Source organism: Patagioenas fasciata, chromosome 19, assembly GCF_037038585.1.
Source record: "Patagioenas fasciata isolate bPatFas1 chromosome 19, bPatFas1.hap1, whole genome shotgun sequence".
Classification (NCBI taxonomy): Eukaryota; Metazoa; Chordata; class Aves; order Columbiformes; family Columbidae; genus Patagioenas; species Patagioenas fasciata.
Window position 1 is genome coordinate 12,607,808 of NC_092538.1, and position 23,950 is coordinate 12,631,757.

Consider the following 23,950-nt stretch of genomic DNA (forward strand, 5'->3'; position numbering starts at 1 on the left):
TTTCTGTTCCTGTGAGCCCTCCTGGCCATGTGTTCCGTGCTCTGTAGTGCTGCAGGAGATCTGCTGTGAACACCTCAACAGCAGGACACCAGGGGAGGCTCATTGGCCTAACGAACCAGGCTGGCTGCAGTTAAACCTGCTCAGTTGTTTATTTACACAGGTATGCAGCAAGCAGTTTGTACATTAGAGAGTGTAAATGAGTAACTTGGATCACAGATCATGTCTGAGCAGGACTGTCCTTCCTAATTTACTGATTTGTGTCAGTATTTTCCTGTGAAAAGTTCCAAATTTGCCTCAATCTTTTTGTTCAGAGCAGTTCAATTTTCACGATGATTTAAAAAGCAAACAAATGTTCCTGGCAAGAAAAGTTGGCACCATACAAAGTAAAAGGATTACTGAAAGTAAGAAATGACAGGTAAGGCATGTCAGCGTCCTTGAGGCCAATTTCTTCTTCTTTGTTGTAAATTACAGGTACATCCATTAACATCTCAAACAACTGGAAGATTAAAGGCCAACAAGATGCACTGGCTGAATTGCTTTGCAGGGCGTTGGATCCAGTCCTCCCGGTGCCGCAGCAGGTTGGTGCGCTCAGCGCCGGCCGGTTCCGTCTGTCCATAGCCACTCCCTGCTGCTGCCTTTGCCGGCAGCCAGGGCTGCGCGATGTGCTGGCCATGGTGTGCTAGCCACGGTATGCTGACAGCGATGTGCTGGCCACGGTGTGCTGGCCACGGTGTGCTGGCCACGGTGTGCTGACTGCGGTGGTGCTGACTGCGGTGGTGCTGACTGCGGTGGTGCTGACTGCGGTGTGCTGACTGCGGTGTGCTGGCCATGGTGTGCTGGCCATGGCGTGCTGATCGCGGCGTGCTGGCCACGGCGGTGCTGCTGGCACCACGGGCGAGCCCTCCTGTCCTGAGCAGGCAGAGCTGGGGCTGCCGCGGCGCGGTTTCGCTGGTGTTGCCGCTGAGGGAGGGAGTAGCTGTGATTTTCCCTCTTTCAGGAACTGCGTGAGACCAGAGTGAAAATGGGGCTGGGCCTGGGCCTGGCTGGACTGAGAGCGGGGGAGAACAGCCCTGGAGAACAAGATCCAGCGCAGCTTTGGGAGGACAGAGCACGCGGAGCTGGCCGTGGCCTCCACTCCCCTTCCTGTGAGCATCTCTCCACGTGAGTAACTCACGGCAGCGCAGAGGCAGCCTTTGCGCTTTGATCCCTGCTGCATGGACGCTTGGATCCGAAGTGTTTTGGGCAAATGCAGAAGTTCCTTGGCGTGTTCTGTTGTGCTGCCTCAGCCTCCCCAGTGGCCTCGCTGGTGTTTGTGTTGTGGGGCCTTTGAGCCTTTGTACGTCGCGTTGCTCTGAACCAGCCTGCGCTTCGGCTCAGCGCTGCTGTTGAGCGCCGTCCCTGGCCCGTGCCCAGTCCTGCCCGTTCACAGACAGCTGCTCTCTCCACACTACGCACAGCTTTTCATTGCACCCTCTTTGCGTGTGCAACCACGGTGAGAGCTGAAATCCTCGTGTGCCTGCCTGGTGCCGCACTAAGTGCCCTCCAGGCCGCTCAAAGCGTTGGGCTGGCGGGCAGTGAGCCCAGGAGGGCAGGGGCGGCGGTAAAGGGAAAGAGAATCACCAGGAAAGTGGGAAAAAGCCATGGCTGGTGCTGCAAGGAGCTGGGGAGCACAGCCAGCGAGAGGAGCTTCCTAGAAAGCAGGTAAGGGCAGAGGGAGCGGAGCCCAAACAGGTGAGGCAGAGGCACCAGCTGCGCCCTGCCCGGCATCTTAGACCTTGAGCATAAGCAGAGTTGATAAGCTGAGCTTGGAAGACCCCTGCCCAGCCAGGCCTGTCCCTGTTGTGGACCGGCCGTTTGCATTACCCAGGGCTTCACATGCTGTGGAGATCTGGCCGACCAGTTCTTGTTTCTGCGGCGAGTCCCGTTGAGCTCCCGGTCCCCTGGGCAGGGCTCGCTCCCCGGGAGCGCCGGCCGGGCTGGGGGCAGCGCCGCGGACTCTGCCGGTGCTCCTGAGGGACAGCGTGAGAAAACAAACCAACCTACCCCGATTTAATAGTTCAGAGGGATTTTCTTCAACAAATAGTTACTCATCACTATTTATAGCACTATCATTTGAATATCCCCAAAGAAGCAGTCGTCAGACCTTTTTCATTGCTGCTTTGAAAAACAAACCTGTACTTGTTTTAACAAGTCACGTCACGGGAGATGTTCTTCTGTGCTCTCCACCCACGCAACCCTGGCATTATTTTCACTTCAGAGCTTGTTGAACACAGCAGCAGTCAGCCCAAGAACCGACTGTTCGAGACACAGAGATTCACGCCGATACATCACGAACTGCAGTAGTGGGACAGGACCATCGTTGCTTCCAACCGGAACGGTCAGTACTGCTCTTCAAAGATACCAGGAGCTGGCTTTAGATTTGAGTCCAGTGACAGTGACAAGTCGCATTGTATCCGTTTAGGTTCAAGTGTTTTCTGTCCACCTTTCCTGTGCAAGGGGTGTGAGGGGAGGGGAGGAAAATGAAAAGCACTTGCCAATGGCAGGAGCATCCGGAGGCAGCGGCTCAGCACCCGGTCCACGCTGCGGTTCCCTCGGGGCAGCTCCCACCAGTCCTGGGAAAAGCCTTTTAACCTTTGCGCGGTTCTTTGCGGTTTTTCCATGTGCTTCAGAAAGTCTCCAATTGAGGGAGTTACAAGCTTAGTATGAAACTTCTGGGATATCTAAACTATGAATATTGTGAAGACTTGTTTAGGATTTAGGAATCGGCCACTAACATTACGGGTCGGTCCTACTGCCTGTGAACGACTTCCCTGCTCTTCCTCCTGTGCAGTTTTGCCCCACTTAACTTGCCATTTTTTTCCCTAACTATGAGTTTTACGTTAAGACACAACCAACATGAAATTCTCTCTCCTTTCGTTCCCTCGTGTTCTGTGACCTGCAGCAGCAGGGAAGCTCGGCTGCCCAAGAGGAACAGCAGCAGCGATTGCGCCTGTGCTGTTGGGGAAACACCCCCGGAGGGCCCCCCGCTCCGCTCGGAGCTGCTGCCGATTCGGGGCCCATCAACGTTTCCTCTAAGGGAAGGAAATGTGCTCCTAAACCTGAACCATTCCGGACCCGCGGCTCCGCCGTTCCTGCAGTCCCTGCAGGGCGGGACCTGCTCTGTCAGGCTGTCTGTCCACAGCCCGGCTGTCTGTCCACAGCCCGGCTGTCTGTCCGCACGGAGCAGGCCCAGTGCTGTGTTTAGTGTGCAGGAACAATACAATGTCTCAGAAGTCAATGCAGTCCCGCTTTAACGTGTTTTTATGTGCTTTTACAATTCACAAAGCCAGTATATAAGTACTTACACATTTTTAATAGGAAAGTAATATATTCCCCTAAAAGAAAAATAGATGTGATTCATTGTCACAGAGTTGCCTGACAGTTGAAACTTGAAGGTTCTAAGCTAGAAAAGCTCAAATAGACAAATTATATTGAAGTGTTCTTTAAAGACCAAGCAGCTGTTTTATTAAAATAGCAAATTTACATTAAAAAAAAATAATTATGGTCATCGTATTGAAGTGACGTGAAATCCATGACACCGGACTTTATCCTGTCTGAATTTGGCCGTCACCCACAGACCCGCGGATTGGCCGGTACCTGGAGCTGTGCTCATCGCACCCACGGAAGCGCCGTTCGGGACAAACGGGGCCCTGGGTTCCACCCCGGTGCTGCCGTCCCCACGGGGTCGCCCCGCGTCCCAGCGCTCCCCGCGCCCCCCGCACAGCCAATGACCTCCGGACAACGGGGAGCAGGTTCAATTTACATTTTACTTCAAAAAAAAAGGGCAAGTACATACATGAGGGGAAAGGGGCGAACAACAGTTATCTGAAGCCGGTTCCTACCGTGTTACCTACAGCACCGACCGCGGCCGCGCCGGCCGGGCTCTCGCCGCCTGGCGCACGCTTGCTTACACCATGAACGGGATTGTAGATCCAGGAAACGTTTTCAAAGTTGAGGCCCAAATGGAAATAGTGAGAGATCATACACAGTGTAAGTTTATAGTACACAGCTTTCTGTAAATGGCGGAACACAACAGCAGGAGGAGTAGTAGGAGTTAACCGTTACTAACACTGGAATAATCAAATTTGTATGTTATACATATACAGCAACTAACTGCTTTACAAAAAAGCAAAATAATACAATATATTGTCACATGTATTTACAGTGTAGTAAATATACTTTTCTGTCAAATTTTACACAAAAACTATTTACAGGTGAATATACTGCATTAAAAAAAATGGTGGGACCAACACTAAAAGTGACTTTGTGGTAAGTTTGTTGCATAACAATGAGACGTGCTTCATTACATTTGGAAAAAACTACCCTTAGAATGAAACAGAAAAAGCCCTAAAACCTACAGGCCGGTCGGGAGCAGCCCTGGGACGCCCCACAGCTCCGTGTGACACGCTCCCTGTTCTGGAAACTTCATGCACATTAAAGCAGAAACATCGGCGCAATTAACAGGTTATGCACTATTCAAATACTACTGAGTTATCTTTAAGTCAGGGAAAATACAAACACAAACAAAGCGTTCATCACCGTTCCCGCACTGCGCTGCGGTCAGCGCGCCATGGGGAGCGCGTTCGGAAGAAGAGGGGCGCCAAGCGCGCCGCCCCGCGACGGGGGCGCGTGGTCCGCGGGTCGGAGTCAGGTTTGTTTGGAACGCGGGCTTCGTTGCCGGGCACCCCGAGCGCAGCGGCTGCGGTTGGGACTCGGAGCCGGCTCCACCGGCACCCGCAGCGCCGGCGAGGGGACCCCGAGCACCCGAGAACCAGCGGAGCAGAGGGGGAACATCACGACAGGAGAGAAGAAACGGGAGGGAGGAAAAGGCAAAGTGACAGCGATGGCTGTTGGAGGGGGCGGGCTGAGCGCTGGAAGTGACAGTAAGGCACTGAACAACTAATCACCAACAGAAGTTTAATTGTTGAAGAAGGGTCGTGTTCCCCCCTTGCTCCAAGCTCGAGCTCCCCAGCTGCTGGGCTGGAGAAGCCTACTGTGGATTGGGGTGCACGGGATCCCACATTAAACCTCGGCCATTGACTGTGATCACAGCCAAATCCAGCCCCCGCTGCCCCGCGTTTGCCACCCCTGCTCTGAGACCCTTCGCGTCCTCTCCCCGGAGCACACCCCGAAACGCGGCACGGCTCCCCCTCCGCCCGCAAAACAGAACCAATTGCATTTGCTCGACTGACTTGATGAACATAGCAGGATTTTTCAGCTGGGGCGGGGAGCCGGGAGCAGTTCTGGTTCCCACATAGAAAGTAATTCTGAATCACTGTCCATTTGATTTCCCATAATAAGTATTTAAAAAAATGCATTCATTCTAATTTAGGGACACTTTTCATATAGGCAATGCAAAATCTTGACAGAGTTACTCTCAAATGCACCCATTCCAAACAAAACTGACTCCGTAGTTCATCTGGAATCCTATTTCTGTTTAAAGGAAATCTGCTCATAGGAGAAGCAACAGAAAGCTGGATTTTCTAACAGCAAATTACCTTTACAAGAGGTTCTGCCCTACGAGTCTCCAGGCTGCTGCAATTCATCGTCTGCAGCGCAACGGAAAGGGCTGCGGCTCGCTCGGTTCAGCGCCAGCGGGGGCCGCGGGCAGCGACGCCGCCGTGGCCTCACCTGCACAGCTCGGGCTGCTCAGAACCGCGGCTCCACCGCAGCTCCACCGCGGCTCCATTGCAGCTCCAACTGCAGCTCCACTGCGGCTCCATTGCGGCTCCACTACCATCGGCAGCTAAAACATTTGGGGAATTGCACGAGTCTTCGTATTTCCCAAGGGATCTATTTCAAGACCGCTAACTCTAAGTTCTCCTCTTGTTTTGGCAAACTATTTGCATATTAAGTTTGTGTTCATAGTTTTTCCAGGACTGTAAACAAATTAAAGAAATTGTTATTTTATGAATCAATACAATAAAGGTATTTTTATTTACATAAATGTTACATTGTTACTGTGTGGATACATGTGAGTTATGTGCTATATCAATAAAGTCTGAACACTAAATTGTACCATTCTCTAATCATTTAGCTGTGGAGTTTGATTTACTGAAAGCCACTGACAAAATTGCACTAGAGGGTTTTATTTTAGGTAGTGGATATACTGTTTGTCCTCGACAGCCTCTTCCCGCTGGTTCCCGTGTGACACAGGAGGGTCGCTGCGGCTCCGGTTTGTGTGACCCCGAGCACCGACCTCCGCAGCCCCAGCCCCTGCAGTCCCGACACAGGAGTCGCACTGCGAGCACTCGGACGTGACCTGCGTTTGTCACAGCGTCAGTTATGTTTAAATTCGTGTACCTTAAGCCAACGTGACCGTTCCTACGTCACGGCGCGGGCAGCACAACAGCAGCTTTGCCCAACGCGCTCCCGGTGCTGGAGCTCTATCGGTTTCCGTCCCGGCTCTGCCGGAGCCCCTCGACGTGCTGCTGAGGGGAACGGCAAAACCGAAGCCTGTGCTAAATGGGAGAGAGCAATACATTTTCAACACTGCTACAACGAGAGCGTAATGGTCAGTTCTCGGTGATTTTCTTCCCACTATACGACCTTTCTTAGTGCAGTTAAATTACAGCTTTGGAAAAAAGCCAGTTCATCCAGTCTGGTCCATATTCAGTCCGAGCACGTGAAGCTACAGGGGCTGGGCAATGAACGGGGCTCGTGCAGCCTCTTGGTCTTCTCAAATTTATTGCTAATTACCAGAAATAAAATCTAATCCACCGCTTCTGGTTAAGCTTATTGTACTGTGGCTATCGTAAGTTTAAGTATGGTAAAAAAAAGTCCACAGCTAAAAATGTTACAGGTTTGAATTAAAACCAGGATTAAGTAACTTCCCCTGGCTCATAAAGCCTCTACCTTGCGAAGTGTGCAAACAGAGGAAGGACAAGTGCTTTCCCTTAGAGAGACACAAACAAGGCAGGGAACAGAGCAAGCAGCGCTGTCGACAGGAATGGCTTTTGTGTGCGGACACGAGCCGGTTCTGCAGCGCTGGGGACTCCGCGCCCGCGGCGACGCAGGCCAGGAGCTACACACGTGGTTCTGAAACACTGGCTTAGATCGAAAACACAAGAAAGGAAATGAAGGCATTAAAATTCAAGCAATGTTTCGAGAGTTGATCATCTGGCAACAGGGCTGACATGATGGGAACTTTAGAAGTTAAGTGCAGCATCAGAACCGGCGGAGGGCCCCGCGGGCGCCCGCGCGTGCCGGGCAGTTTCCAAACAACAGAAAGAAAGGAATAGTCACACGATCTTTTTGATGCTGTGTCGCTTGAAGCTGCCGGCGCTCCGCTGCTTCTGCACCTGGCTGGCGGAGCCGTGGCGCATCCTCCCGCTGTTGGCGTGCCCGGCGGTGGGCGAGAGCTCCACGTTCTCCTTGTCGATCCCTGGGGAAACACAAGGGCCGAGTGAACCCGGAGCTCGGCAGGCGCAGAACGGCGCGTTCTGCCGACACCGCTCGGCTCCGACGGCTCCCCCGTCACAGCGCACTCGCACCGGTGCCCGACCCACCGAAAGCAGCACGCCAAAGCCCTCCAGGCCACAAAGCCTCTTCCCACTCCAGTTCTGGGAAGACCGAGCAAACAGAAGCATTTGACTCAAGTCTCCTGGGTTTTGCGTCCTCCAGGAGGAAGAACTGACAGACTCTCAAATCCAGGCGCTTCCTCCGCCAAAAATCACCAACTGCCATTAACCGGGGGAACTGCACAGGGTGGAAGGTTCGTTTTGGATCGTGCACATTGCTGCTGCAATGGTAGAGCCTGATTCTTGCTACCAGAGAAGATTCGTGAGCATTCAAATACCTACATTCTCCCCAATGCTGCATCTCAGCTCATGAATAAAGATTGGCAGAAGTACATGACGTACAAATCAGTGTTTGGAGGACTCGGTCCCACTGCCAGGGGAACGGGAGGCTCCGCTGGCTGATTGTGCCCAGCAGCAATGGAAGCGATGCAGTTATTCACTTCCAAAGTTCAGCGTCAAAGTGTAGACACCAACTACAATGATTTAAACCCTGGCAAACTGAGGGTCAAAAAACAAGGAATCAACAATAACAGGGACAATTAAAGAAAGAGTTTTCTAAGCAGGGCATTAACAGGAGACACGTGGAGAACAGGCGGGTCGGGGAAGCTCCACAGAAACTGCCGTTGTGTGCGCTCAGCCCCAGCACAGGCGGCAGGCGGCTCGTGGAGCAGCCGATGAACCCGCCGGGCTCCGGAGCCCCGCGCACACGCTGTGCGGAGCAGCTCTGGATGTTCTCTGGCTCTCTGCAGGACTGGGTGACTCTCACTAACAAACACATCAAACCAACCTCAAAAATGAGCGGCTTATTGAACCTCATGCTGACAGAGCAGGAAAGCCTCGGGTGCCGAGCTGGTGCTCCAACAGCTTTGGACACAGCCCGTGACCTGAAGATGCAAAAGCTGAGTCTTGTGTCTAATGCGGACATGCTTCCAATCAACTATTACTTTGAAGCTGACGTGAGTTACTCATTCCTGTAGCAATATCTCCGTGTAGCTGCCACATTCTTTCTGCAACACCATGAGTGTGTTTGGCACGTGTTCAGCAGCACTGGCAGCACCAGCAGCACGTGTGCAGCGCTGGCACGAAGAGCAGGAAGGTGCTTTTATGGGAGAGGCTCAAGTACAAGCAGCAACAAGCACCAGCATCTCTGACAGTGAATAAAAAGGTTAGAACAAAATTCTATTACTATAAATGAGGTCTCCTATAGTTACCTCTCACTCCTCTAAGCAGCTGATTCTCATTGGCATCAGCGGGAACGAGGAATTCGCCGCCCACCTCGCCCGTACAGGCCGGGCCCAGCCCCAGCGGTGCTGCCCGCGGGTGTCCCTCAAACACGCTGCCGGACAGCGGGAGCCGGCCCGACGGGAACCTCCCGCAGCCGCTGCTGCTTTCCCCAGGCAGAAACGGAACCCAGGCGGTGCTGAGCCCCCACGGGGAGCTCCTGTCTGCTGCGATTCAGCACAAAGAACCCGTGCCTGGTTTCTGTTGGTGTGTAACTGAAGTTACACTGACTTCCAGTGAACCTAAGGAGCTCACATCAAATAGTTCTTCATTTTAGCTTAATACCTGCAGCAGAGTATTTCACGTACTGAGCAGCCACTTCTCTATTACCAAATCGATCTTATTCTTAATGACGTGACTCTGTCTCCTCCATCACCAGCTACTCCCAGCATCACACAAGAAAAGCAACAGTTTAGTGCTTACACTGCAGCCGTTCCTATGTCAGAAGGATCAGTAAAACCACCTCTCATGCCACGAGCCCAACCCTAAAGCAGACCAAGCAGGATTTCGTGCAAATAGGATGAAATAGTGTACCTGGATGAGAGAGCTGCATGAAAATTGCAGATTTAGAGCAAGGCAGAGAAGCTTCACAGACAGAATGAAAGAGAAAACGTCAGTGAATAATGTCCACGACAAGGGGAAAGGAGCAGAGATGACAACAGACAAAACGTTCGTAACAATGATCTCGCCTCGCTGCTTCCAGATGCAAGTAAAGAACTTTTCATGTATTTGTAACAGTAATAAAAGCTCACTTGTCCGAAACTGTGTCTTTAACTCAATGTGAACTCACTCAGTGCTGCCAAACACTTGATCTTGGTGTTCAGCAGTTCTCGATCAGAGTGAGTGATAGAGCTGCATCCCTTTTCAGCCGCACAGCTGCTGTTTCAGTAAATGCTGTGGCCCAGCCTTCCCAGTCTCTGATTTTCCCCAGCGCTGTGTTTCTCCGGGCAGACCGCGTGTCCCTCAGCGCTGCCCGTGCAGGGCGAGCTGAGCCGCGAGGCCGGCGCCATCGCCCCTCCAGCGCCGAGGGCGGAGCGCTCAGCGCGGGTCTGCAGCGACCAGCGTGCGCCTTGCATACACCCGAACCGCCCGACAAGCAAAGCGCCTTTCATGCAGAGTTGCACGGGTTAACAGAACGGTTTGAACTGGGGAAATGGCACATTCATTACAGTGGAGCAGTGCAATGAGCATGGGATGGAGGAGCAGAATGAAAAGGCCCATGTTGTGACCTGGTCCACAGCTTGAGCTGGAGGTCGCTGATCAAACCCCACGTCTCTGTTCACATCACCAGAATGAAGAGAGACTGCTCACGGAAATAGGCACAACACTCAGAAATAGTAAGAGATGGTGCGAAAATAGCGCTTAAGCAGCAAGCACAGGCTCTCATACAGCAGCGATCACTCCAGGCTGTTTCATACGACCTGGAAACACCAACAAAGGCCAATTGGTTTTTCGTTTTTCACCCTGAAAACCTGTGCTGTCAAATTTAACCTCTGCATCTCCCTGTAATCCCCTCTCCTCGAGCCAGAAGGAACTTAGTGTTTTATCCATTTACTGCCTTTGATGACTGTTTCTTTCTTGACTGCCTTCACTTTATCATCAGCATGTTTCTGGCAACGCAGCAGTCTGAGCTGAGCCCGTATTCCATACCTATCTGCACAAATACTGATTTGTCCTCAAGGGAGAGCAGGACCTCCGAGTGACGCTGCCTGCACGAGCACCAGCCCTAAAGGGCGCTGTATGTGTTCCAGATTAAGATGCAGCTGCTGTTTGCTCTGTGCTATTCCCTTCATTTGCGAGGACATGGGAGAGAGGTTTTGTGCTGAAATCCCGGTGTAAGAGCTCAGTAAACAGTGTAATATTCACTTGACTTGAGAATGCAATGAAGTTTGACACATAAACACACTTGAAGAGACAACGAAGCCGAGTTTGGCTACAAACCCAGTAAATTCCACCCATTTCCCGGCCCCGTGCGGTGCCCGAGCAGCTCCTGACCTGGGGAGTGCTGGGACGTTGCGAGCGAGGTCATGGAGTTGGAGAGGTTGAGGTTGGCGGTGATGCTGAGCTGGCTCTGCACGGCCGGCGGGTACGGGGACGTGGGCGTCAGGAGGGACTCCTCGCTGGCTTCCTCATCGATTCCAGGCAGATACGTGTTGATCAAGGCGTCCAGAAACTTCACTATGAGCTCAGCGTAGTCCGGGATTTGTGTTTGCTGGGGGTGAGGAGGGAAAAAAACAGGTTGTTTTCTTTCTACTTTACTGTCACTACGAGCTTTGCTCCAGAACTGCTCTAATACCACGCTGCTTTGGCCTGTAAGTTCTAAAAAGTATTTGATGTGAGCATCTGTACAAACTGATGTGTGCTCTTTTCCAGATGAGTCTAAACGCACCCACAGACCGCTCGTAGGTGTAACTTCACCCCACGCCAAACGCCGCTCCGCTCGGCACGGACGGCCAGGGCTCCATTCATTTGTTCTGTTGTAACACCGCATCTGTCCTTATGGAACGATGGCTCTTACTGATTTAACCCCTGACGCTGCAGGGTGCTCGCACCAAACCCAGCGCTCGCTCACGGCCCCGAGCAGCAGCCGGAAAAACGCGCATTTCCACACCGGCTGCTCCTGCCCCCCCGCCATCGTTCGACCTCGCTGCGTCACATCGGCTCTATGACTTGTCATTATCTGCAGCTTTCCTGGAGCACCAATGTGCTTTATACAGAATATGAAGGCAAACACTCATGAATTATCTCTAATGTACTGGTCTTACCTTGGAAAACGGGCCAGCAAACCTCCATAACCCGTTAAATCCAAAACCTAAAACAAGAAGTGGGTGTTAGCACCAGGGCACAGGCTGAACCAGCAGCACGCGTGGGGAGCACACACGCGGCATCGCCGGACCCGCTTTGGGGGAAACGAACGTTTGCGTTTGCAGATGCAACACTCAATGTCGTCCAAACCATTTATAGGATGGAATTAAGGCATTCTGGTTTGTAACGAAATATGTAAGTTGTAAAAACCTCAACATTTCAGAACTGTCATCAAAGAAATTCTTGATGGTATTTTATAAGGTGAATTTAGCGTTTGGATACACATCTCTTTTTAAAAATTATGTCACCATTGAAGGTTTTATCAACTGCCAGCTGTTCCTTACGGATCTTCCTGGAAAGCTCTTGATTAAGGACCATAAACAAATACCCAGGATTTAGGTGTCCAAGTGTGACGTGACAGTGAGCTTGGGCACTCAAACGCAGACGGTTCTCCATGGAACTTACCAAGAATTAAACCAACCCCCGACTTACAAGGTTAACTTAAAACTCATCATTTACCACCATCATCCGCAGTTTCTGTTTCTTTAAATCGGTGAGAGGAAACAGAACACTGACTTTCAAGTTCTTTTTACTACATGGTGTAACACTTTCAACATCTGGTGCACACCTGCAGCGAGCCACTCGGGTGTTCACGGCAGCAGGGTTTTAATACGCAAACTCTCTATTTTTACTAGGATCTCTGAAGTTGGAGAGGTTCCACACAAGATCGACTGTTCCACTAGGGCTGCAACAATTCTGAAACATCTTCAGTAGTAAATAGAACTTAAAATACAGCACTTTTTAAAAAATGGAAGAATATTTACTCTGTAGGTAAGAAGTCTGGTACTGGGGTGGAGACTCCTCATGGTAGACAACACTCTGAACGATCCCGTGAATTGGATTCAACAGATTTGGATCCTGGCACAGTGACAGAAGGGTATTGATCTTGGAATCCAATAAATTATGCCTGAAGAAAAGAGAAGTGGCTTATTTTTGGTCATTAAATAAACCTGCAGTTCCCAACCAACTTCAGCAAACAGCGGTTAACGTGGGATTTTCAAAACCTCAGTGATCTGAGAAGTACAAACCAACTGTGTATGTTCAGTGAGGATGCTTGTGATGAGCAGCACTCCCAAAACACTGTACTAACAATCCAGCCCACTAAAGCACGTTCCAGCTGTGCTGGTCCAGAGCCCTTTGGAAGGAAGGGCCAGAGTCGCCACCTCCAGAGCTGCAGGTACTTACACAACAGGAAAGACCTTTGGGAAGACGACGCTGGCCTCCGCCAGGTACTCGTAGAGGATGCGCTGGTCGAACTCGTCCGTGGTGTACTTCACCAGCGTGGCCTGCGGAGAACGAGCCGTACTGCAGCACTTACAGGCTTTGCTGCTCTTGGACTTAAGGCTGGGAAGGTTTCTCAATAGCAGAAAGCAGCACTACAGATGATTAATTTATGCCCTCTGTGGCCAGGGAATCAAGTTATTTTATGTGCATATGGGAAACAATTAAACCAGTTGGTAACAGCTTCTGTTTTGGCAAAAAACGTAGCCAGTCAGTTTTTGACAAAAGTGGCAACTGAGGTTCTGGATGACCAGGGACGGTACCTGTACTGGTACGTCTGAAGAAAGCACTAGCACACTGTACCTATTTACCAGCTAATCATTCTTAAACTCAATTACGCTGGGATTCCAACAAATTTCACTTCTTAAGTTTTAAAGTATCATATATTCACATCCCTTTATTATATAACATTAGTTTGTGATAAAAATCTGCCAGGATAAAGGGACAATTGTTGGACATGTTCTACAAAACAACACGGAATAATGGAAATTCAGTATTTGCTCTCAGAGAGCGTTTCAATAACTTCTGTAAGTGGTTCCTAGAAAGTCTGAAGAACAGCAACGAAAGAACAGACTTGCACACCCCAGTGACTCTGGTCGTGTGAATTCAGAAACGCTGCAAGAACACGTACGCTGCTTCGGAAGATAAAACCAGCAGAGAACAGCAGGCAGCAGAGGGGAGCGAGCTTACCAGAACCGTGAGCAGCAGGGCCTGGATTTTGGGGTCAGTCAGAACTTCTTCATCCAGGAGGACGTTCGACTCCGACACAGAAACTTTTCGAAGATGCGGGTGTTGCTGCGGTGATATTCTCTGGGTTTCTGCCAGACAAAAGAGAGCAACTCATCCAAAGCAAAACCAACCCAAAGCAAAACAGAATTAGCTCTTGCGCCACAAACTCAGTCATCTGCAAACTCCAGAGGTCACCAGCCTTTTCATCACGTGTAAAAGCAACAGCTCCGCTGCCCTCCCGGCAGGGCTGCCCCACCACACGGGACGTTACCGATGGCGAACGATCACCCCAATTTCCTGGAGGCCAACACAGGCCCAGGGTGGCAGGTCCTGGGGCCCACAGAGCCCTGGTCTTGCATTGCAATTGGGGTGGGCGGAGGAAGCAGAGTGGGAAGATGAAGAGAGGCATTCGAGGCACCGGCTCCCGTCCCAGCTCCCGCAGGAATCTGCAGCTGGGGCTCAACTCCTCCAGAGCCAAACTGGGCTGTCATTTCACCCCGTGTGCAGGACTTTACAGCTGCCCCTTACTCTGCATCTGCAAACTGAGCAACTCCAATTCAACCCTCAGTTGCCAGTGACATGAAGCCTGTGCTCCAGAAACCACTGCTAAGAAAGATGTTTCTCCCTTACCTTGTAGTAACCTAGACAAATAAACACTGAATTTAGAAATAATCCTTTGTATATACATACAAAGTAATTATAACTAGTATTATTCTTAAAATGTTAGTCCTGTTTCTCACCCATTTCATAATCATTTTCGGCTACTCTCCTCATTTTGGGAGGCGTTGTGATTCCAGATTCCATGTCTTGCCTTTTAGGAGCCTTTGTGTCCGATATCAAATGGTCAAAACTTTTCCTTGTACCTAAAAACAATTTATCATGCAATTAAAAACATTAAACCTAAAACCATATTCTAACTATTTCTGATTTTCTGGCCAAGCTATTCTCCTATCCGCAATGTATTGATAGGAATCTGGGGACATTTCCACCATTTTCAGGGATGGCAGAGAAAATACGATCACACCATGCCGCTCTCCATCACAGTTTCCAAAATGCTTCACGATACATATGAGCAGAGCGTGTGAGTTACTCAGATACGTAAGCTGTGGGCATGCTATGGTTCCTGGTCACCACATCACAGCCAATTAACATGCCAAATGTGATTACTGAAAAGGAAGCAGGAACAGGATCGTAATGAAAGAAACGCCCCTCGTCTCCACATGCACCATCCAACGTAAAAGGGGCAGCAGCCGCTATGCAGAGGAACTCATCTCGTTTCTCTGATATCAAGACTTTGCTTGTAAACACAATGCACTGAGAAGCCATGAATCAAAATCAGATTGCTTCCAAAACATCTGAGATGTTTTGGGACCATCTCTCCCAGCACCAGACAGAGCAGTGGATGCGGTTGCTAAGCTCAGGTATTCAGGCTGGTGGCAGAAAACTGGCACTACCACTCTTCAGTATCTGGAATATCTTCTTCTTTCCCCCCTGTTTTCCCTCTCCTTCAGCACACACATTTCCTGTGTCACTTCTGCTTCCCCCACTTTGTGATCAAGAACCAAGTTAACTGCACAGTGTTCTCCAATTTGTATTTTGTAGAAACTGCATATATTCCTCTGCATCAGGAGTCAGCACTTAAAGTCAGGATACACACAAGTCCTTTTTCTGCAGTAACACTTCCTGAGGCATTCTGTAAATAAATTAGGAAATGAGTTTTTTAATAACCTAGCAGCTTTTTAGTGTTTGCTTGGGAGGGCTGCCCCATATCCAAACTCATGGATTTCCGGGTGCGAGGGCTTATCTGTCCCACGGTGGGGTAGCTGGCGGCCAGGTGTCTGTCCGAGCCCTTCGGGGATGACCAGGGTTGGTTTTCCTTTAGTGTCCTGAAAGCGCAGAGAAATCCAATGAAGAAAAACCTTTAAGACTGTGCACATTTAGGCATATACTTTTTAACTAGCCATACTATCCTCATGTAAAACCATCTTTCCTAGCAGCTTAATCTCCCAAAAATACATATTAAGAAACAGCAATCACTTTGCTTGCAAAAATGTCTGAGGCAGAGATAACTAACAATCTGATATGAATGCAGTGATCAAGAGATACAAAGTAAAGCAATGAAAAGAACACAAACAAATCAGCCTATGAGGCAAGATGTAAGATATTTAATAATGCTGGATGCTAAAAGGAGATTCTGAGTTCAGAAACTGGTTCCCGATGGCACTTCTGGGTCGATCTCTCAGCTTAGCTTCAGGGCAGCTCATACACAGGCTGCAGGGTGTCAAGATTTTCCAATGACATGGATCAAGTGATTACTTCGTACATGCTTACATACATACATACTTACTACAAGCTCTTAAAAGCACAAACTAAACTTCCTTCTAAAATAAGAACCTCAGAGCAGCTAAGTTCTGAAATGGCTTTACCGATCTCAACATTAGATCTACAGGAAGGTGGTACCCAGATTTCTCTGTGACTCTGGGTCACGACATCTCAGTATCAGCAGCATATTGGTCTGGAACTAATAAGAGAACTTCACCTTCGCTTCATGAAACAGGGTTCAGTTTGCAATATCCCACAGTTACCTTTAGATAACTTACTACAGCAAATAGACATTGAACTTTGGATGACATCTAAAAGTCAGACAACCAACCTATAGCTAGTGTCACTGTGATGTATGGGATACGTATCCATAGGAACATTTTCCATTGAAACGTCTGTCAACAACAGGGACTTCCTATGTTTTAGGCTGCAGCGGCTTCGAACTTCCTCAGACACTGTCAGCAGAGCTAAAAATTCAAAGCAAGCTAACGTGAGCTTTCCACAGTTGGACACACGGAAGAACGCAAGCAAAATTCCATCCGTGTCATTTTTCAGTCAGTATAAAGATGACCACTGAGATGTAATCACACCCTTCTGAGCTGTACAGATTAAAGTAGGTCATTGAAGAATTCTATTCCCCATCCGGTTAGAACTACACAATCTAAACAATTGCTCTCACACGGTCACAATTTCTGTCTTTAGAGCCCATGAAATCCGAATGTTCGAAGGAACGTTCAGCCTCCCTGAAGCACCTTCAGCCGCCCGGGCAGCCCTCGGTGCACGAGGAGCCGTAACCCGGGTCCCCAGCCCCCTGACTCCTGCCCATCCCCACTCACAGCTTTCCCTTACGTTGGTACAATTGTGTCAACCCAAACCCATCACAATTCCCACAGAATCCATTCCTTTTCCTTAACGAGGGTTTGCTCCATGTTACCTGCCAGGTAAGCCACGCTCTGGGTGTTCACCTCGAACTTGTCACAGTTCCTGTGTTTGTTAACCAGAGCCAGTAGTGTGTGCAAAATCCGTACTGTTCTTGCTACAGTGGTGGGAGAAGGATGCCTGTACCCTAAGAAACGAGGTTAAGAAACCAAATATTGTATTGAATTTTAGTGCATACTTATGTAGCATTAACATTTTTCAAATATTTATAAATATTTTTCAGCATGTTCCCAGGAAACTTCATGTAAACAGTACGGAAGCACATGCTAACAGAAACGGCACGTTCAAGGCTGGTTTTTTCTGTCCCTTCCCACAAAACCATATGATTTCAAATGCCTGTGGCTACACCTATTATCTCACAAATCTCCCTCCCAAAAGAAGCCGCAAGGCTGGGGACAGGGCAACGCACAGAGCCAGCGCTCCCGGGGAAGCAGCGAGCGCTGCAGCAGACGGAGCCGCAGCGCCTGGGACAGCTCCGACATGGGAAACCCGGCCAAGTGCTCTGGCCAAAGAGCTCTGAATTCTGTATCTGCTCTGTAATCCAAGTGACTTGAAATCCACCACCTATTTTTTCCCCTTCGTCCTTGGACTTGTTTTTATTTCTGTATCTAAAACGAACAGCAATCTGTATCCTCACCTTTCAGGAGGTGTCCCACTAGCGCAAAGTTAAAGTTGGAGTTGAAATTCAACCCAACAAAATGATCCATCTGCTTGCAGTGCCACTCGAGGGGTCTCCTGATCTCCATGAACACCTCTTCTGGGCTCTGACCCGGAAAAAACAAAACACACGAGTGCCTCGTTGAAACTTACTCATCACATCTCAAGTGTTTTTTAAAAAGTGACAAAGCAGTGATTTTCTGAGGGTTCGCTCACCTTGTCGTTGAAGACTCGCAGGCTGTCCAGGGTGTGCAGGTTCTGCTCCAGCAGCGCGGTGCCCGCCGAGTACAAGTTCACCTCGTCGAGCTGCAGCACGGCCATGGCCACCCAGAACAGGGCCCTGTGCAGCGGGGAGTCCTGCGGGGCACAGCGGGGCTGAACCGGCCAGCAGCCCCATGGCCCCCCACACGTCCGACCCACCTCCCGCCCGCAGCACCTGGGCCTGAGTCACAGCAGCCAAGCATGAACTTCACCTACCACAACACTTACTTATATTTTCGAGATTGTACCCATCGTCATAATTTTCATTTATGAACTAGGTTCTCTGTTTACGCCAAAAATCCAGTAGTTTACCTTGTTAAGAAGAGGCTGCAGCTTGGTGAGGGCTATAACCGTAGCTTCTATTAGAACTTGGCTGTTGTAATTATCAGGGCCTTTCAAACAGCTCTCGAGTCCCTTTTTGTGGGGAAAAAAAAGTAATTAAAGATACAACCATAACGATATTTTGCTTTGTAAAAATAAGATCAAAGCTCTAAACCACAATTGTTGCTCTCAATTATTTTACGAAGTTTGAGCTCATTTTAAACCAGTTCCCAAGGACTTTCACAAATGGAGATCTAGAGAGAAGGGATACAGGAATTGCTGAAGGCAACTGCACAGCGGGCGGTAAAAACTAAGGGTGCAGGACAGGGCGCCAGAATTAGAGGGGAGTTCTTTCACAGTTCAGATGCTCTTCACTTAAAGTTTATGTCCACAAAACTCCAAATGCTTAAGGGAAACACATTTTGCACACGGTTTACTTGCTATGGAATGAAACTGTCTTTAGAAAACATTACCTTGCTAAGAATTCGGATTATTTGTTTTATTTGTCCATGAGACACACGTTTACTTATACAGCCAAAGACAACAAGGGCTCTCGGCTGCAGCGATGGGTTATATTGGAATGCAAACCTGTAAGGAAACAGAGTGTATCAAACACACACACACTCAACAGGCTGGGTATCGAGAGGCTTAGAGTTCTAAGTGTACCCCCAGGCAGGCAGGGGTTGTGGTTTGAGATCTACAACATACTTTTGAGCTAGTTCAGTCCACTGGTCCAGCCACTTGCACGTCGGAATATCCCTCATACAAGCCTAAAAAGAATTACATTGTTTGAATACGTTACATTAAAAAAAGGCTTTTGAAAGTTCAGAACATGCAGGTAGTTCAGTTCTCAGAAGTCAGCTACGTCACTATTAATTCCAGCCCCTGGTGGGAGACCCGTCTCACTGCGCTGCTTGCCCGTACAAGGGCCAAGCCGGGCCGTTTCCCTCGTACCTCCATGATCTCCAGCAGCGCCTCGGTGACGGTTTCCAGCGAGGTCAGCGCAAAAGTCTCCCTTTCGTAGGAGCCCGGGGAGAAGGACCTGTCGCGGTAGCTGGAGCGGAACGCTATGACCGCGGCCGACTTCACTTTGCTGATTCCAAACAGCAAGTAAAATTTGGGCAGAGAGAACTCAGTCAAGCTCAGCCTTAAAACTTGCTTGGTCTCCTCTGTTGAAAAATGATTACATATTAAATACAAACCACTGAAATCCAACTAGTATTTTCAACACTCTTAGGCTCACCCTCCCACAAATCCAGAAGCAGATGAGCATCCTATGTGTCACTTGGCACATTCCAACACCTTTTTTTCGCTGCTTTTCCCAGAGAGTGCCCCAAAAGTCACAGCCTGTCGCACAGGCTGTTGAGCCAGCACCAGGAGGGTGGGCTCTGAAACAGGGAGGAGAAGCTCGTTTGAAGGTGGTTCTGCAGGCCCCTGCCCGACACGACAGAGCCGCTCGGAGCAGGGGAAACCACAGCCCTGGTACTGACACAGGGTATTGTTACAGTTCGGAACTCCCGTGTCATTTCAGCGTTCTTCAAATTCCTCTTTGAACAGAAAGGCTCGCCTCGCTCTGCATCAAAGCAAAGCTTCTCTTCATATATACGTGTGTGCATTCACACACTGTCAATATATATAGATGCAACGTGAGCTTTCAGATACTTAAAAATATAAGGACAAGATTACATAAACTTTTTTTTTCTGCACAAAATCCAGCCTGGGTTTATCTCCACTTCTGTGGTAAGAGGCGACAGATGCATATTAGCTAATACCAAGTATTTTTAGGACTCCTAAAATACAGCAGTATGAAAAATCCCTGTTTTAGCAGTACAGTTTCACAATTCCCTTATGTAATTGATATTTTTGTTACTATATCATGCAACCATTCGAAAGATGCACATCTGCCAGTTTTAGCACAGACGCATCTTCTCCTTTCTCTGCATTACAGGAACTTACTGGTACTTTCTTCCCTTTTTCTAGAACCCGTTACACAAACGATTTACATTATGCACCTGCTCTAAACCTGACACTAATTTTTAATTCCACACTCACTTAGTGTAGATCATATTCTCATCCTGATTTGCACACAAGCTGAACTACAACATGGTATTTTCAAACTCTCAGGACAGTTTAAAGAGAGAAAGACAACCCAAGGATTGATCAGACAAACTAAGGAGCAATCGGCTTCATCGAAAATCTGAAACCACCTTACCACTAAAGTGAAGCTGCGAACAAGTGCAAAGGGAATGGATGATGTTGATGACGAGACCGTGAGTGGAAGCTCGAAGAGAAAGGGGACCCGTGGCCACCAGCAGGGTCACGACGTGGAACAGGTACGGGAGGTGGGCCGCCACGTCCAGGGAGTTGTTGAAGGAGAGCATGAGCATGTACCGCGCCAGGATGGCGATGTCGTCCCACATCAGGTGCTGCTCCAGCGTCGGCGTCGGAGACAGACACGTCTTGTCGATGATTTTACACATCCTGCCGATCACCTGAGAACAGAGCAACCACGTGTGTCACTGAGCTGAAGAGCAGAGCTCAACAATCCAGTAAAAACCATTACAATTTAACATTACAATGATTCTGTTGCTTGGAACCTATTTTATCGTGTTTTTCGCATTATTGCCTGTACCGAGTTGCCAGAGAGCATCTCAGTGCCACATCATTATAGCAGTTGAAATCATTACATAAAAGACAATCCAGGCAAAGAGGGAACTCACTTTGCTCGAAACCAACTTGACGTTTCCAGAGGCGAGCGCTACAGCCGTGTCTGCCATCACCTCCGCCTTGATGGACCCCAAGCCCCCCGTGGCGCTGGTTTTGATGAAGCTGTCCAGCACCACATCCAGGAGATCCGTTATCTGTTGGAGACAAAAGGGGCTCTTATCGGTCAGATTAACTTTATTTTCCACAGTAAAACACCTTCTAAATAAGCAACCTTTCACTTTTTTAGGTGGAGATGCATAACTGCGACAAATGGAAGCATTGGTTTCAGTGCTCTTATCTGGAAAAAAGCCTAATGTAAACTCTAGAAGTGTAAAGCTGAATTCCATCAGGTTTTGCTCCAGATCTAAGTGCTTCAGAACTGTGGAGAAACGATAATTTAGTTTGTATTATATTTATTTTATTTGCCATTTTAAAGTGTTCATAAAATTCTGAACCTAACAAGAAGAAACTGGATTTGAAGTGGAGGAAGAAACCTGCATCCAAGAAAATAAGCGAGATCTCATCTGTTGAATTGCTCAGAGCACCAGCCACGCATGAACACGGCTACCAGGAACACAGCTCCTAAAAGCCAGAGCTCATTAATGATTTTATGGAGTATTTTAGAGAATGGAAGCTTCAGAAGGACTTGTGCACCACTCTCCATACAGCTAACGCACTGAGGTCGTGGCAAGATCCATTTTATTGCTCTGCACTAACATTTAAGTGGTTAAAAACTTCGTAATCTGCTTATAACCAAAATGCAACAAATTTCGCAGGATTGGTACCTGTCCAAGGCTTCCCCATATCTTCGCCTGAATGGAAGGATACATCTGTTTTTCATTTATTGTCATTGTTATAAGCTTATCGAGAATGGCGGTGACTCGCTGGCGCTTGGCATCGTCGTTGTGCTTACAGAACCGGACCAGGTTGGAGAGCCAGGGGGTCATGTACTCCAGACACAGGTGCTTCAGTTCAATACCTGAAATAGAAGTCACTTTGTGACACGGAACCAGCACTGCTCTCTGGTTATATGTAAATGATTATTTGCGAGCACTTTTCCTTTTGGTTTTATCGTCTACAAGGATTACTGCCACCCGGGAGAGCTGCAGGAGAGCCGTGTTCCACCGGGCAGCGGGAGCGCTGCGGCGCCTGCCCGGGACACGGGGCCGCTTTCCGATCTCATCACCAGCTGGGACACTACCAGCTGTGCATTCGGCTGCTGGGCAGGACTACCAAAGGTAACTAATTCCTCTTTCATCTTGAGAACGCATTCTAAACAGCTCCCAACAGCAAAGTCAGAGCTGTGTTACACCTGGAAAAACAGGCTGACAGCAGCAGTGCAACACAACCAGATTTACAACTGAGAGATACAATCAATCTGAAAAGAATAAGTGCACGTGCAAAGTGCCGTGTTTGCTCCAGCAGGTGCCGTTCCAGTTTGTGACACTGCTCCTTCCGAGTGTTACACAACTTCATTACTAAGAAACACGCATAAACGGATAATCTTGAGAACAGCTAAAACAGCCCTAAGAAGCATTTGCAGTTTAAATTTATTGTGACTTAGTAACACGAGGAGGCTGAATTGACTAAGCTAGACAGCGATCAACTTTAATCTCGTCAAATTCATGGTTAGCACGAGCAATACCAGTGCTACTTACTGGATTTGCTGAATCCCGAAATACACTCTTCCAAGAACTCCAAGGTAAGGTGCGGTTCGTTAGCTGCAAGAGTCTTACTAATTGATACAATAAATAGGGTGTTGTTGGCAGGAATGCAGAGACCTGAAGTTTCCAGTAACTGGCCCTCAATCTTTAAATTAAAGGTACAGGTTAAGGCACATAGAAGATTATAGGCAGCAGACCTGTAACAAAGCAAACAACGTGACTTGTAATAGTTTTCTTGTACATTTAAAAATATATGCGTTACATCAAGGCATCGCAGCGGTAGTACTGACATTTTAAACACCAAATTAATGCTGCTATATGAGATTACATTTAAATCCTGAACTTTTCCCCTGCACCAGTTGAGGTTCAGAGACAACAACATTTGCCTTGGAGAAATGAAGGAAATGGCTTCTCCACCTGCTCTACACAATTTCTGATGAGCCTAAAGAGCACGTCTGAAGGACCTTGGGCTGGACTTGTCAGAAACGCCTCCAGTTCCAGGGAATTCTAAATATCCCACGTGCAGCTGCGCTGCTGGGAGGAACCGCTCCGAGGGGCACAGCTCCCACGGTATCAAACCATGAAAATCAGAGGTACCTAATGAACAGTTATTGCTAAGCATCAGCATTTCTCCTGATAAAGAGAAATCAGGCTTCCTGTACGCCTTCAGTTACCCCAACGGTGCGTATGCCCTTCGTCATCTACACAAAACCCAATCTTTCTTTATACTAAAAAGAACATTTGTGGAGTTGTGGTGAGAGCAAAAACGTTTTATTCAAGAGAGATTTGCTAACACTAAGAAAACCTTGGAGAGGATTCAGGTTTCTGACCGAAGCCGACGCTAATTGCAAAGATCGGTACCGCAGACTGGGGTCCGAGCTGCCCAGGTTGAGCAGCGCGATGTTGAGCAGCGTCCCGGGCACGTCCTTGGGCCGGATCTTGGTGTGCTGGGGGATGGAGTCGGGCTGCGACAGCTCCCACCGCGTGCGGATGTGGATGATGGACCGGACGATGGCTTCGCACTCCTGGTGCATGAAGGTGAGCGGCGTGCCTTGGTTGGCGATGGTCAGGGTGAACTGGTTCTCGTCGACCAGACAGATTTCCTCAATTTCGGAGGCGTAGTATATATCGTTTAGAAACACTGTTTGTCCCAGGACTCTCGTTCGTTCTGCTGACGTCACCTGCACAGCTGTCGACCCAACCTTAGGAAGAGAACAGAAGGAGGTTCACCACCTTTTGTTAACAGTACAAAGAGAAAAGTCTGACACTTTTGATTTCATAGAGATAAACGTAGGAAATGTTGTTCTTCCTGAAGGGGCAAACTAGCAAGCTGTGATTTCTCCTCAAGACAGGAGAGGAGAATTA

The 23,950-nt window shown here is 48.8% G+C and overlaps 1 protein-coding gene across 2 annotated transcripts in view; it reads right to left on the reverse strand.

Annotated features, from left to right (window-relative positions):
• Positions 1-3,465: 3,465 nt before the first annotated feature.
• NF1 (neurofibromin 1) overlaps positions 3,466-23,950 on the reverse strand; it is a 69,328-nt gene continuing 48,843 nt past the window's right edge. For both annotated transcript variants that reach the window (XM_065852986.2, XM_065852984.2), the window contains 21 exons: positions 23,447-23,787; positions 22,580-22,782; positions 21,707-21,900; positions 20,936-21,076; positions 20,428-20,707; positions 19,170-19,384; positions 18,924-18,985; positions 18,689-18,803; positions 18,207-18,308; positions 17,850-17,990; positions 17,614-17,740; positions 16,972-17,103; positions 16,369-16,504; positions 15,444-15,601; positions 14,456-14,578; positions 13,677-13,804; positions 12,891-12,991; positions 12,470-12,612; positions 11,606-11,652; positions 10,836-11,052; positions 3,466-7,423 (listed from right to left, as the gene is read on the reverse strand). In XM_065852986.2, coding sequence (XP_065709058.1) covers positions 7,281-7,423; positions 10,836-11,052; positions 11,606-11,652; positions 12,470-12,612; positions 12,891-12,991; positions 13,677-13,804; positions 14,456-14,578; positions 15,444-15,601; positions 16,369-16,504; positions 16,972-17,103; positions 17,614-17,740; positions 17,850-17,990; positions 18,207-18,308; positions 18,689-18,803; positions 18,924-18,985; positions 19,170-19,384; positions 20,428-20,707; positions 20,936-21,076; positions 21,707-21,900; positions 22,580-22,782; positions 23,447-23,787 — 3,249 coding nt within the window. In that variant the 3' untranslated portion in view covers positions 3,466-7,280. The remainder of the gene's footprint in view (positions 7,424-10,835; positions 11,053-11,605; positions 11,653-12,469; positions 12,613-12,890; positions 12,992-13,676; positions 13,805-14,455; positions 14,579-15,443; positions 15,602-16,368; positions 16,505-16,971; positions 17,104-17,613; positions 17,741-17,849; positions 17,991-18,206; positions 18,309-18,688; positions 18,804-18,923; positions 18,986-19,169; positions 19,385-20,427; positions 20,708-20,935; positions 21,077-21,706; positions 21,901-22,579; positions 22,783-23,446; positions 23,788-23,950) is intronic.